At 39.4% G+C, this 14,144-nt stretch overlaps 1 protein-coding gene across 1 annotated transcript in view; it reads right to left on the minus strand.

Annotated features, from left to right (window-relative positions):
- Positions 1-209: 209 nt before the first annotated feature.
- The window catches only part of cntn5 (contactin 5), a 68,102-nt gene continuing 54,167 nt past the window's right edge, over positions 210-14,144 (minus strand). The window contains exons 18-26 of the mRNA XM_085370213.1: positions 12,549-12,707; positions 9,663-9,812; positions 8,910-8,980; positions 2,354-2,588; positions 2,160-2,269; positions 1,865-2,051; positions 1,598-1,710; positions 779-947; positions 210-313 (exon numbers count right to left, since the gene is read on the minus strand). Of these exons, the coding sequence (XP_085226339.1) occupies positions 210-313; positions 779-947; positions 1,598-1,710; positions 1,865-2,051; positions 2,160-2,269; positions 2,354-2,588; positions 8,910-8,980; positions 9,663-9,812; positions 12,549-12,707 (1,298 nt within the window). The remainder of the gene's footprint in view (positions 314-778; positions 948-1,597; positions 1,711-1,864; positions 2,052-2,159; positions 2,270-2,353; positions 2,589-8,909; positions 8,981-9,662; positions 9,813-12,548; positions 12,708-14,144) is intronic.

Raw genomic sequence — 14,144 nt, forward strand, 5'->3', positions numbered from 1 at the left:
GCGCAACTCAAATGTCCGGGGCCTCAAAGAAAACTGAATTGAAAAGGAGGGACTCTGAAGAGCTGCATGTGAACTGGCAGAATCAAACCCCTTCAGCACACCTCAGGCCCTTTGAGATGGGTAAGGCCGAAGCAAGCAGGCAGTCAGAGAGAAAAAGGGAGCAGAAGACTGGTGGCTCCCTTCATGAAAGTGAGGACACCACCGTGGCCTCACCAGGAAGCTGAAGGCACCAGAAGAACCAGGAGGATTGCAGTCCATGTTAGGCTCCGTGGCAGGCAGTGCACTGAGCACTGGTTGCTTTTTGCTCGGACACCTAAGGAAAGCAAGTGGATGAGAGGAGAGTCAATACAAAGATGAATTCTTTTTTTAATGCTAAATTATGTATTCAATATAGTGGTCTATATATCGGGAGCGTGTAGCTGCATGGAAATAATCTTTTTCCTGAAGGGTGGAAAATGAGTGGTGGAATATAGAGACAAAGAGGAAAACTGCAACTGCCTTTAAAATCTGGCTGGTCACACGTAACACTGCAAAGTTTCGGTTCATTCTGTTGCTTAGAAGTTAATTGGCTGTGCAGGAGTAGGAAGGTTTGTGTGGGCGAGGTAATTAAAACAGTATTAGCCAAAGAAAACTTGGCTCGCTGAACAGCTGTGGTGACTAAATTAAGGGCAGGACATAAGATTGCTACAAAGAGAAAACAGCTTGTGCATAGAAATTGGATTTCAGAGGTCATGTAATGTGAGTGAGAAGAGAGGCAACTAAGCAGCTTCCAGCTTACCAGAGGAAGTGACAAGTCGAACTTGGGAGCTGAAGGCTCCCTCTCCCCCTTCACTGAGCGCCCGCACCTCGATGACATAAGTGCCTCCCTCTGGCAGTGAGAGCATGGTTGAAGGGTTAATGGTTCTTGTCACCTGGTTGTGGCCTCTGCCCTCCTGTTTCAGTAACACCTGCATTACATATGCACATTGAAGGTTTACTTCACTTTTTATTTCCCCGTATATCACACTAAAAGTGCATTCAGACCCCTATGAAAGAAAAAAATGGTCAAATAAGCTAAGTGTATTTGCAGATATATTCTTATTTGTTACAAAACTAGGTCAGTAGAAATGCAGCAAGCCAATCTTTATGAGAAAGTAGTAGTTTGAATGTAAACCCTGCTGAAGGTAATGGTAATACCTATTGCATTTATATAGTTGTGTATCATAGGTCATTTTTCAATCTTTTCGAGAGGTATCATTTCTCTAAGATACAGTCGGGGAAATAATTATTTGATCCTAATAATTATTCAACTTTTATGTAATGTGTTTTTGTTTTCGTTGATATCCCGTCTCTCTCCATTAAAATGAAACGACCATAAACATTAAAGACTGTTTATTTCTTTGCGAGTTAGCAAACATACGCATTCAGCAGGGGATCAAATAATTATTTGCCACAGTGTATAAACTATAAACACGGCTACTCATGTGGAGACGAGCAGAGTTTGAGATCAATCTTTAGCAAAATCGAGGATAGGATACTTTGTTTGGGAACTTTTCCTCCGTGCATTAACAATTTACCAGATTTTATGTAACTGAACAATATAAGGATGGATCATTACCATGTACCCGATGACATCAGACTCATTGTCTTTTGCCTTCACGGGGTCCCAGCTTAAGGACACGTTGTTGCCCTCCTGAAGCCAGTGAAGGTTGGCTGGTGGCTGAGCAGGAGCTATGGATATAACACAACACCCAAAGTCCAAATTTAAAAAGACTTTAAAAGAGAGCTTCAGCCAACTAGGTCAATTACTACAGGCAAGCAAACTTAACAAGTAGCCTGTATTCCATATATAGTATTATGAGATTAGTGTCAGTGCTGTACTCACGGGGTTTCCTGGTCTTGGCTGTGACAGCAGTACTGCCAGGACCTTGGCCAATGCTGTTGAAGCCTTTTACTGTAATGGCATACACACTGTTCCCCTCTAATCCTGTCAAGACCATCGATGTCTCATTTTTTACAGTTTGTTGTTTTTTTCCTGACTCCTCCAGCTCCATATCCTTCCAGTAGCTGACCTGTTAATAGAAATTAAGGACAGAAAAATGCAAGAAGGAGAACGTTTTACAAAATGTCACACACCAAAAGTGTGCAAAGAAACAATCACAGACATAATTTATACAAACCTCATATCCTCTTGGTTTTCCAGGACCAGGCGTGGGCGATTTCCAAGTCACTCTAATTTCTGAGGAAGAAATGCCGTAAGCTTTCACATCAGACGGCGCTTCCCTTGGCTCTGTAAAACAACAGTGAAGATCTAATGGAGAAAACAACTCCTCCTCTGTCTTTAAAATTCATACAACCATGAATATTAACTTACCCCCCTCAGCAGAGTGGATGATGACAACTTTGCTAAATGGCCCATCTCCCTTATTGTTGTAGACACCAACCTTCACTTCAAAGGGGGTAAGAGGAGGGAAGGTCTCGTCCCTGTATTTGTACATCGTAGAGTCTGCGGAAGTCACCATCTTCTCCTTCCACCCTCGTGTCCCGTTGGCACGAAATGCAACAATATACCCAAAACCCTCACCATTTTGGAACTCCTCAGATACAGGCTGAAAACACAGAAAGAGGAGACTCAATCACCATGGAGTGTATTTCACTGGTATAAGAATACAAAAGCAGCTCAGCAGCACTTAAACTCTTTGACTGAAAGTGCATCATTTTCACAATTTCCAATCTGGACAGCTTCATCATTGAAAGCAAGGATCTCATTGAATGAAAAAAGAAGTTTCTCCTCTGCGGTAATCCCGTTTAACCAGCTTTCAATTTCCTACCCATTTACTGCAACTGTCTGCCAGTATTAATAAAGATGCAGTCAGTCTTGAGCAATGGAAACAAATCATATCTGGCTCAGTTGTGCCCATTATGTAGCTATTTATCTTTCCATGTCTGACAGGAGGATTTTGGGGACACGGGTTTCCAGTGATTATCTGTGGTTTTCCTATAGTGGTGAAACTGGGAAGTGTCTTCCACAGCTGCTCTGTACTTAATCAAATCAAGTGCCAATTTATTAAGTGAGCTAGAATCTAATTAAAATATGAGCAGCAGGGATTAAATCTTTGGCTAAATTTAATAAATGACAAACACCTGTACACCTGTTTTTGGCAAGTATGCTGCATTTGCTGTAATGTGTTGATTTGCATAAGCTTCAGAGTGATACAGTCCCCTGAAGGCATCACCCGCATTAGCTATCTAGTCTGTAGGGGGATTGCGTGGGAATAGAGATGTAGTTCACATTTCATTCGACAATGACCAATCACCGTGACTGCCTAATTACAGGGATGATCAGTGGAAATGAATTAGCTTCCATCAGAATTATTCTCACAGCTGGCAGAGATTTGAAAGAGATGCCAAGGAACACAGGTCTTTACAAAACAGCGTGAACAAATTAGCTAGTTAAGTTCAGAAAGACTTTGGGATGTGAGATAGTCACAGATAAGCGTGGACACAGTTTGAACTGAGGTAAGTCTTAAGGCTCAGTGATGGGGACTATGGAGGCATCACTAATGGTCCTCCCTTTGGCTACAAGTGTAAAAGCAGTCTCTTGCAGTCGCCTCTAAAGAGATGGCTGAATGAAGCTGCAGAGACTGTTTAGTCATTCATCCTGCTTAATAACCCTGCCCACCATGGCTGTCCAGGCTCTGACAACTTTCCACAGATGATTGGAAAGGCGGAACTGCCATGCGCTCACATGCCCTGACTGCCAAAAAGGGCTAACATTCCTGCTCCGTCTCCTCTAATATCCATATCCATTGATCACTGACAGAGTCTTGATTTATTTCCAAAAGCATTTAGCAGAAGCAAGAACAAATAGGGTAGAGCTAAAACTACTTAAAATGCCAAGAACCAGAAGGAGGCTACTGTATCAAAGTGAAGTGTCTCAGCATTGTGCTGTGATTCTCTCGAAAACTGACACACTTCCTGATGGGTGACCAATTCTTGTACCTCAAAATTGGCAGAGAGACAATATAATTCTTGAAGAAGCACTTAAATTTTTCACTGTTGTAGGCTCGCTACTTCACAAGTGACTTGATCTGACTGGAGAAAATGTCTGAATGAAAACAAATGAGGAGACTGAATAATGTTCGCTCTCACTTTTATGCTGAGCCACTCGTGGAAGAACCTAATTCTTCAGATCATGGATGTGCGTGAACGAAAGTCACAGCTATAAACCTTATGAGGAGAATCGTGAGCAAGAAATTGCTGTTTGTAATTATTTAAATTCACGCATGACTCATAAGGGCTCTTTATTAGGCTTTTGTGTCATACCAAGCATCAATCGTTATTTTATGAGCTTTATGTGTCCCTCAACATGGGGCGCTATGGTATTTATATTTATTTATTTATTTATTTATTGTCATTGTCAAGAACAATGAAATTGCGTTTGGGGCTTCCATACAACCCAAAAAAAAGAAGAAAATAATAAATACCCCTTAAAACCCAAGTGTACATATTTAACCCAGTGTGACTCCAATGCAATAAGACAATCCTTAGCAATAATGTTTGTAGAAATTCAGACAAAGACCTGAGAAACATGACAAAATACAACAATGCAACCCATTCAATATTATTGTACTGTGAGATATGATATCAGATATGATAGTTATCTATTTAAGAAAGAGGGGGGGGGGGCAGGAGGGGGAAGAGAATAAAGATATGATGCACCAATGCAGACCAGTTCATTGCTATTAAGAAGTTGGATATGGTTATTGTCCGTGAGAGGGGGGCAGAGAGTTCAGGAGCCTCACAGCCTGTGGATACAGGCTGTTGGCCAGTCTGGATGTTCTGGCCTGTATAGACCTGTACCTTCTCCCTGAGGGCAGCAGATGGAAAAGGTGGCGCGCAGGGTGATGTTGGTCCCGCAGGATACTGTGCACCCTCCTCAGACAGCGAGTGGGGAAGATATTACTGATCTCTGGCAGATGGATGTCATTGTGCTATACTAGCCAAGCTAATGACACTCTTGAGTTATAAATAGGAAATGGTCTACCACCAAACAGCATCCCATCTGGAATGGACATTATCCCCCATAATGTGCCATGGAGGTGCACATCTCCTGATGTGAAGGTTATCTTCCCAGTGGCAGTTGGGCTCCCATACTTAATAACTACAAGAATAACTGTCAGTTGCCTCTACATCTGTTCACTGGTCCCCTGTTAATGTATCCTTCAGCTGATCTCAATTGCAAATTCTCAGCTCTGCTCATAGCAATTCAGTAGCTACATTGGCCTGAATCTGGCTGAGAGCCAGGCTGTCCACTTGGAAATGGTTCATACTAATATCCCGCTTACTTGTTGTGAAACTTATTATATTTTCTACAACTATTGTAGCTTGAGATTACAAACAGATTTTCATAAACACCTCTGGATTTAGAGAGAATGACGCTAAGAGTCAAGGTTAATCTTTACTGCGCCTCTCTGGTGGGACCAAATTTTAAATTCAGTACATCTTAATCACTTGCCAGACTGATGTAGCTCTGTGTAGTAAATGGCCCAGCTGGCCGTCTTTGAACCGTGTCAGCAATTTTTGCAATTATTACCAAGTTGCGCCCTCTAACTTTAAGATCCGTGATGTTTAAGCAAATTTCTCAAGGCTAAATTAGAACCCTGTTTAAAATGCAATGAGCTATGATCTTGAGCCACTCCTTGGCCACTGTTAATAATAAGCTTGTAATAAACATGGTAATATTGCCACAGCTCCCAACACATCATCTATACATGTTGAAATGCAGAGCCATTTATAACCACAATCTGCACATGTGCTGGAAATGACTGTAGACAGATGTTTAGTCTGTTATCTCGTGTATGTTCTGCCTTTGTACAACAGCCAGTTCAACGGTTGGTCCTGAGGAAAACTGTTCTGTCCCAGTGGGCCAATGACTTTCCATATCTGAGTATAAATTCAATGAAAGTCAGAGAAAATCATCCAGTATATCACAGCAGATGGGTCTCCCACGTCTCTGTGTCTAAATGGAAAAAGGTCACTTTGCCCTAATGATGAATGTTCACCTGAGCCCCTCACAGCTCACATGGCATCCTATGTGATATACCCCTCTAGGAAAGGCAAGGGAGATAATGTGCATCTCCCTTGCCTTTCCTAATAAAAGGGTCAATGCTGCCTTGGAGTTCAGTGCATCACCACCTGGGTTATTTTATCTTTGTTTCTACAGCTGAGGAACTTTCCAGTATGTAGTGCAAACTGTCGTGTTTGTTGGAAATGACAGCTGCAGTAAGTTACAGCAACAAAGAAGTAGAGAAATTCTTTTCAATCAGCAACACACCGAGGGCCCAAGCTTCAAGAACTTTTGAGTTTAGGGTGTAAAAGCGCACTTTGGTCTGCTTTTGACCACCTACACCTGACACAGCTGATGAGAAAGAATTCTGTAGTGCTACAGCTTATGTCACGGTAGTATAGTTAAATGTGGTTTACCTCTTTGTTTCTGGTGTTCAATAAAAAAATAGATAATCTTACAGTTATGTCTTCTCTATGCAACAGTGCACAATTGTATTTGGTTTGCAAATCAGTCCCACTGTCGTGCCACATGTAGAATGGAAGTAGAAATAAAAGTGTATTCTTATATAAAAAATATATAACTTAGGGTTATCAAAATTCATTTTCTAGTTTTTAGGAACATTATTTACATTTTTTCCAAAACATCGCTGCAATCAAGCATACAGACTATGCACACCTGGACTGTAATTAGAACTGCACACCTCCAGGTGTTACTGTGGCCAGACATGTTCAGAAGAAGATGGAGTGTGCAGCTGTTTTCCCTGGTTGCCCGGTGTTGTGAATGGAGACACAAGGGGGAAACTGACATGAATGGTTTGTTTTGAGGAAATTATCAGTGGAGAAACGGATCTACATGTTTTTCAACAGATTTCAATGTGCGAACCGTAACAATCTGTCAAGAACACGGCCGTAGAATAATTAATCAAAATGAAAAGGTTGGTGAACATAAAAAAACAGGTTTGGGTATTTTGCAACAGTCAGGTGTTTGATTAATAACTTTTGGAGTGAATGCCTGTATTTGTGGCTTGACACTGGGAAACACTGCTTGTTAGAAACTTTATAACGTGTACACACAGAAGGTGTAGTGGGCCAATAAAAGCAACAATGCCATGATAAGAAACTGTATGTGTTATTTTTGTGATGTGCTGAAAGTGGACAGATGAACAATGAATAAATAATTCAGGTTTCAAGAGCTTTGTATTTCACAAAAGGAAACGATAAAAACTTATGTGAACTCGACACTTGCGCTCTCAGCAGGTAAGCCTTGATTGTGGGTAAAACACACTCATGTTTGACACCATTCTGTCACGGTCCTGGGCCTGTGGCCCAGTGTTTTGATTCTATATTATTGTTTATTGGGCTGTTTTCCTTTTGGTTCTTGGCTTATGACTACTGGTGTTTTGGTTTCTGTTCTATATTTCTTAGCTTGTGTATTCCTTTGCCTCCTGTCTCTCCTGATGTTCTCTTGTGTATTTTGGTTGGTCACAAGGAAAATATAAAGAAATGAGAGTTGACTCTCCACTTTTGCACAGTGCTGTATCCCAAACTTGGTTCTTACAAAAGGAAATGTAAAACCTTGTATTAGCAGGATAGTGTAATCACAGGTACTATTAATTTGTTCTATACAAGAGTCACAACTTCTCTAAGATCTCGTTTTATTTTTTCGAGCTGCTGAAACTTTTGTCTATGTGTTAATTAGATCTCCCGCTGATGGTTCTGGGAATAGCATGACAATCAAATGCAAGTCCCTAAAAACACAGCGAGCGTTACTGCAGCTAGTCATCGCATCTCACCTCAAGTGAATGCAACTGACTGGAAACGAATGCAATCATCTGTGTATCGTGAAACCATCAGACCATTTCCTTCAAGCTTAGAACCACAAGGACTACCGTCATCCATCAACCATGCTTTATCCTCCTTAATAATGTCTGACAAGTATTCCCAGGAAGTGAAGTTTTTTAGGATGAGCAGCACATGCAGCTCATGTGATGGCAACATCTACATGATTATTAGATGATATGCATTTTTTTTCTTTTTAGTAGTCACTGTTAAACAGTGAATAAAGTCAGAAATGTACTTAGTGATGTTTACAATAAACCTTCTTGCAGTGGGCTCGTTTTTACTCTCGGATTACATTACTGATTCTCATCATGCTGTTTCAGACGCGTCTAGGCGATGATAAATTTCCTTACACAGAGTCCCATTATCACATTTTTAATCCTAGTGAGTAATACTTCCTCAAGTTAAATGATGAATATTTACAGGCTATAGATGTATTCTTATGTTTACTCATGTAAATGATCCTAAAAATAATCATCATGATGTGCCTTTATGCATGTGGGTTTCCACTACCGTGCCTCTGGTAGTGGAAACCCACATGTAAGTGCTTTGTTCTACAGGGTCACAAGAGAAAACGAGAGGCACTATTTTATGAATCCAGAGAATAAAAGTAATCGGAGATAAGATAATAAAAATGGTATTAGTATTTCTAAATCCTTTTGGGGTAACATTTATTATCAGGGTAACTTTGACTTGCACTGATTATTGCAGTCATTATTCCTTGTTCTTCTATCTTCAATCTGGCCTCAAGACATTGACAAGCTTTTTATAAGATTCTGTAAAAACAGGAGTATGTTTATATATTTAGCATCTTGAATTTCAAAGAAAAACCCTTCTATATGTTATTTATGTGCTATTTCTGCTTATGATTATACGGTCTCAGAGGAATTCCAATGTTTGGATCTTGTGCTCGTGAGAAGTATTATTTTTAAATTAAGGGATTTGCCTTTAACACATTTAATTCAACGGGGTTTTTTTTTTGCACATTGTCAAACTTGAATGAAATTGGACAGAAAACCTACCTCCCACGAGATGACCAGTTCATGTCTGCGCCCATTTCCTCCACTAACGTTTGATGGTGCCACTGATGGGACTGTGGAAAACAGAGAGGTTAACACTGACTACAAAATCTCCTTTTTTAAAACTATAGTCAAAGCATCAGAAAACAGCTAAAAAAAAAAAAACTACCTTATTTGGTGGCTGTGCCTTCACTGAAACATCTGTCAATCAAAGTGAGAGCTATTGTAGGTTTCCAGTGCTGTGTTTTGAACTGGAACCTATTTGTTGACATTTAGATCACGTATTGTAACTTTGGGATGGATTACCACAACTGTGCGTAGATACAGCTATTAGTCTGTTAATTACGCTGAAGAGATGGGACAGATTAAATAAGCCACTTTGAAATGACCACTGACCTTTATAATTATTGCATTTTGTAGACGGAAAATGAGCAGTTAGTGAAGCAGCACAGTGAATTTTTGCTCACCGTAAATGCTATATTTTGCTGTGTTGTTGCCTTGGGGCTTTAAAAGCCTGGCTGCTTTTACAGAAACACTAGACTTGTTGAAATTCACATTCATAAGCAGCTTACTTTCAACGTCCTCCCCAATTAAAATAGAGTACATAAACAGTGGGAATACAACATGGTTCTGAAGTGGCATATGGGGGCAACAGCTAAGCTCTCTAACAGCAATAAGTTATCAACTGGATTTTGAATTGACTATAATAAATATAATTGTGCTCTTACAGCTGATGTCTGTCAAAATCTGTATTACCTGCTTCTTTAGTTCTAACTCCTCTCGAAGGTGCACTAGGATCTCCGGTCCCAATTGCATTGGTGGCCACCACTCTAAATTCATATTCCACCCAGGGGTTGAGCTCCACAGCCATGGCTGACTCCATGTCTCCTGTCACTGGCTCTGGGTCTGCACACAAGAGTATTTCCTGTGCGTTTATTTATTTAGAACAACGTTGCAGTTATAGCACTTCAGTTTTCCTTATGTACAGTATATAATAGGTAAGTACCCTAAGTGCCAGCTTAGCGCTTTAAAGGTGTTTGCGGAAAGCACATTGAATAAATCAGTAAGGTATCATATGCCTTTTCTAAAATCCTCTCCAAAGAATAGTATAGCATGCAATAAACAGAAATAAAATGCAACCAGGAGAGGCCAGAGGTTTTTTTTATGGCCAAACAATCAAAGGTTTTGACTTCAATCATGCAACTAAGTAAGTGTTTCACTGTGAAAAGCCACTGAAACAGGCAAGAAGTGGAACAGATCTGGAAGAGCAACACAGCCTGGATTGTGGCCTACAAAATTTTTTTTTTTACAAAGTCTGTTGACATAGTCTACATATGAAAACATACTGTGCATAACATTTCTTAAATCTAATCCTGTCAAACTGTAGAATGACATAAAAAAGGGTCACAATTTATGCTTGTATGCAAAATGTCAGTGTTGGGAGATTTTAACCTGCCTTTCAGTTAAAAACTAGTGTGAACTGAGCCAACAAAAGATTCCTTTGTTCTTATGGACTGTACAACTTCTTTATCATCCTCACAGATTCACTGTGACTTGTTATATTTTCACAGCAGGTGGTGATGTTACACAATTTGCTTTAAAGGTGATATATGGCATTTTGACGCATGAACAACAGCTTAAAACGTTACAGAGGGAAGGTGATTTCAACCATTTTTTGCAGTTTCAGCAGAACAAACCAATGCAATTAAATTACAGCCTCAGACTAAAGGAAAAAAAATCTGATTTTATGAATGTATTTAGAATAGAATTACAAGGAGATAATGCAACTAATCTAGTTGCTTCAGCACTGCCATAATCAAGCGTTGTTAATATTGATCCTGCAATAACAAACAAACATTGACTGAAAGCATATCCATGTCACAAATGAACCAGAGGTCTCTAAAGCAGTGGAGCTTATACTCTTATCATTCACAGCGGCTCACAATGAGATCACTCTGTCAAGCAGGCTGCTCTCCAAACATGAGCTGATAACTCTGTTTGTAAGGAGCAGGAGCTAAAAACCCAATCCCCTTCACGCTAATCTTAACAAGTTCAACACTGACAATATATCAGAGAGACCTAATTGTGCTTTATCAAATTAAATGTAGTTGAACAGACATGATGTGAGAGGAGGGTATACAAAGTATGATTTATATATCTGTGGGGATGAATCATTATCACACCTTAAACTCTGCTATAATTATCACACGCCATATTAAGATGGATTACACACGACGCTTAGCAAGCCTTCATTCTTTAATGCTAAGTGATAGTAATTGATGGCTATTCCATGTAGTTACAGAAGAAAAGGATTTCTTTCTAAGCACTGAAAGTGCGTTTTTTACTAAATGAACATAGATCGGTTTTATAATTCAAGCCCAAAAGGTTAATTTCCTACTTACTGCTGACATGACACTGACTAAAATTCACACCAGTGACATTTGATATGTGCTCAAATTACTTTCTGCTGAGCACCTCTGAACAATAGCCGAATTCAACTAGAAAATGACAGAAAACTGTGTTTCATGTTCTTTATTAAGACCGACTAGCTGTCGCACTACAGCACCAGCCTCAAAGACTGAAACAAACGGGCGCATCAGCCACATCTCCTCCTTCGCTTAGTGTCTGCAGGAAGATGAAGTGACTCTTGCTCAACACGCACAAGGCAAGGAGCAAAATGAAATTACCCTTTTGAGAACAGTGGTATGAGTGCAAGAGGGAAGGGTAATATGTTGTATTAGTTAATAAGTGTTCTTATTTAAACTTGTACTACTGTACTACTACTTGGTAAAACAGTATTTTTTTAAAGCCATAAGCATTGTCGGGATATGACAGTGCTATTTTGTTGGAAACTGCAGTTTCAAAAAATAGTCAATTCCAACAGAGTCTCATTTTAACTTTACTGGAAAAAATAAGCATGTTTAAAACTTGACATAAATGATCCCCATAGTTAATTTTAGCCTAAGACAACTTCATAGATATCGACTTTTAACATATCTTCTTGTGATTTGTTTAATTGTACTACTATACACGACAAGAGCATTTTTAAAGCCTTCTAAAATTAAAAAATTTAATATTTAATATTACAGTTAGTTAAAAATGCACTTGCTAACCAGGTTATCTAGAAACAAATTCACCAACTTCCAAGGTGCAAGGAGACGTAGAGGTAAGTTCAGCTGCATATTCATGACTCACATGGACAAGCAGATAAACTAGAACTAAAATAAACTCAGACTGCACTGGAGTGACTTCATACTCTGTTAGGCATAGCCTTCATTCAAACACTTGAATGAATGAAACAGTGAATACGATCAATTTGCTTCTTATTTATCCTATCGTATCCTATTCCTACTGTTAAAAATCTCACACGTAGAAGGCAATGTTTACATGGGCATCAGAGAGCACTGTTTTCATAGTTTTTTCTATAGCAACTGTTTAAAACGAGGAATTCAAACTTTTAATATAAGTAAGAGAAGATTGCCAAAGAAAATTGTATTTGTTTCTCTTGAAAACAGTAACCTTGATCAGGTTGGATTGATTCTCTATCTTGGTATAGAACTTTGGGCAGGATTACGACCTTTGTATATATCCTCACATTAACCTCCCAGATCTACAGGCTGCAATTTGCTCCTTATTGATTACCTGTTTTGACAGTTTGCCAACCTAATGAAAATGGGCTTCGGGCCTGTATATTATAAGTGCTGATAGGGCTGTGGTTGTCGACGCCACGTGTCCACGACAGAGTGGCTGTGGTGTCTGTGATCTCCTCCACTATCACCACTCCAGGTGGTCCGGGGGGGCCTGGTGGAAGAAAAAGGAGACACAGATAAAACATGTTTGAAAGTTTAAAAGAAAAAAACGCTTCTGAAATGGCCACGCAAAAAAGGAAAAAACCAAACAATCATCAATCTTTGCTGCTGTTTGAATCAATTTTTAAGCTGGCCCATTGTGATGTTTTCATTATGGGCTGTTACAATTAGATACACTAATGGATGCAACTGCGGAAGCATTAGGAGGGAAATGCAGCTGTGCGTGTATGGTGACAAATGCAGCTCCCTGTTGTAATCTTTACACAAACAGACACCAGACAAGAACACAACATACTAAACTGACTAAAGTGAAGCAGGATGCAGGTTGACACAGATTCATTGCCAAGGATTTGACGATGATTAAGGGATAGCGACGCTTCCTTTTTGGATTTTTGGAGGGAATTGCCAGTTCTGCTCAGCGTGACTGGACGGCAGGCCTTCCTCTGTTTTAATACAGCTGAACATATGTTTACCTAAGTCTTCAGAGGTAAACGTATACTGCAGCTAAAGCAAACATCTAAGGACTCTAGAGGGAACAGCTGTAAATGAAAAAGCAGACAGGTGGCGCGCTCAGTGAAAATCAATCTACTGTGTCCCCCCCAAAGTGCCCATGAGAAAGCTACACTGCAAGGGCCATTTCTTTGCACTGTGGGATCCAAATAATTACTGTCATAGGCGTCTATATGGAATGTTTTGCCAGTGTTTGGGCAGTGAATGAGTTGATTTCTATTAGCTACAGCTAGTTAGCAGCTTAAGCTTTGACAGGTAGGAGACAACTTACTGTTTATTTTATGTCCTTTCTTATTAATAGTATATGGTATTTAAATGTTGTATCTGCAGATGATGCAGATGCTTAAAATAACAATTTGAATTGTAGATGTTTTGTATCTTGGAAACAAAGATATTTTCATTATATATAAAAAAAACTGAAGTCTGCATGCAAATAACTGCATCAACTCAAAATTAATGTGAACGATACATGCTAGCCATTGCCAGTAATAAATACCATCCTTTCTGCAGATGTGCAGTTGACATGACAAATATCCACCTATAATGATGGATGGATGCATTCGTGCTTCTCTACCATGTTTTATATTTTTTGTTATTAACTAATGCATTTGTTTTGTTTTGTCAGCTGTAATGAAAACATATTAAACTGTGGCTCATAACTAGAGGTGCATATTAAATTGCATACTTTACATACTCTGCTAATAATAGCACAGATAATAATTCATTTCTAGGGAGCTGTGTTGCAAATCCCCCCACCGTTTTTCATCCCAAGTTACCTGTCTGATTGCTCACCATAGGTTTTCTAATAAAAGTGAAAAATCCACAATGTCAAATGAAATTAAAAAGAAGTAAAATAACGACAAACAAAACTATTTTTGTTGTACTGGGTTTTAGTGGAGTTTCTGTTCATAGTTCCTCT

The sequence above is a fragment of the Diplotaxodon limnothrissa genome, linkage group LG14 (assembly GCF_057381915.1).
Source record: "Diplotaxodon limnothrissa isolate DT_005_m linkage group LG14, D_limnothrissa_male_GT1.1, whole genome shotgun sequence".
Classification (NCBI taxonomy): Eukaryota; Metazoa; Chordata; class Actinopteri; order Cichliformes; family Cichlidae; genus Diplotaxodon; species Diplotaxodon limnothrissa.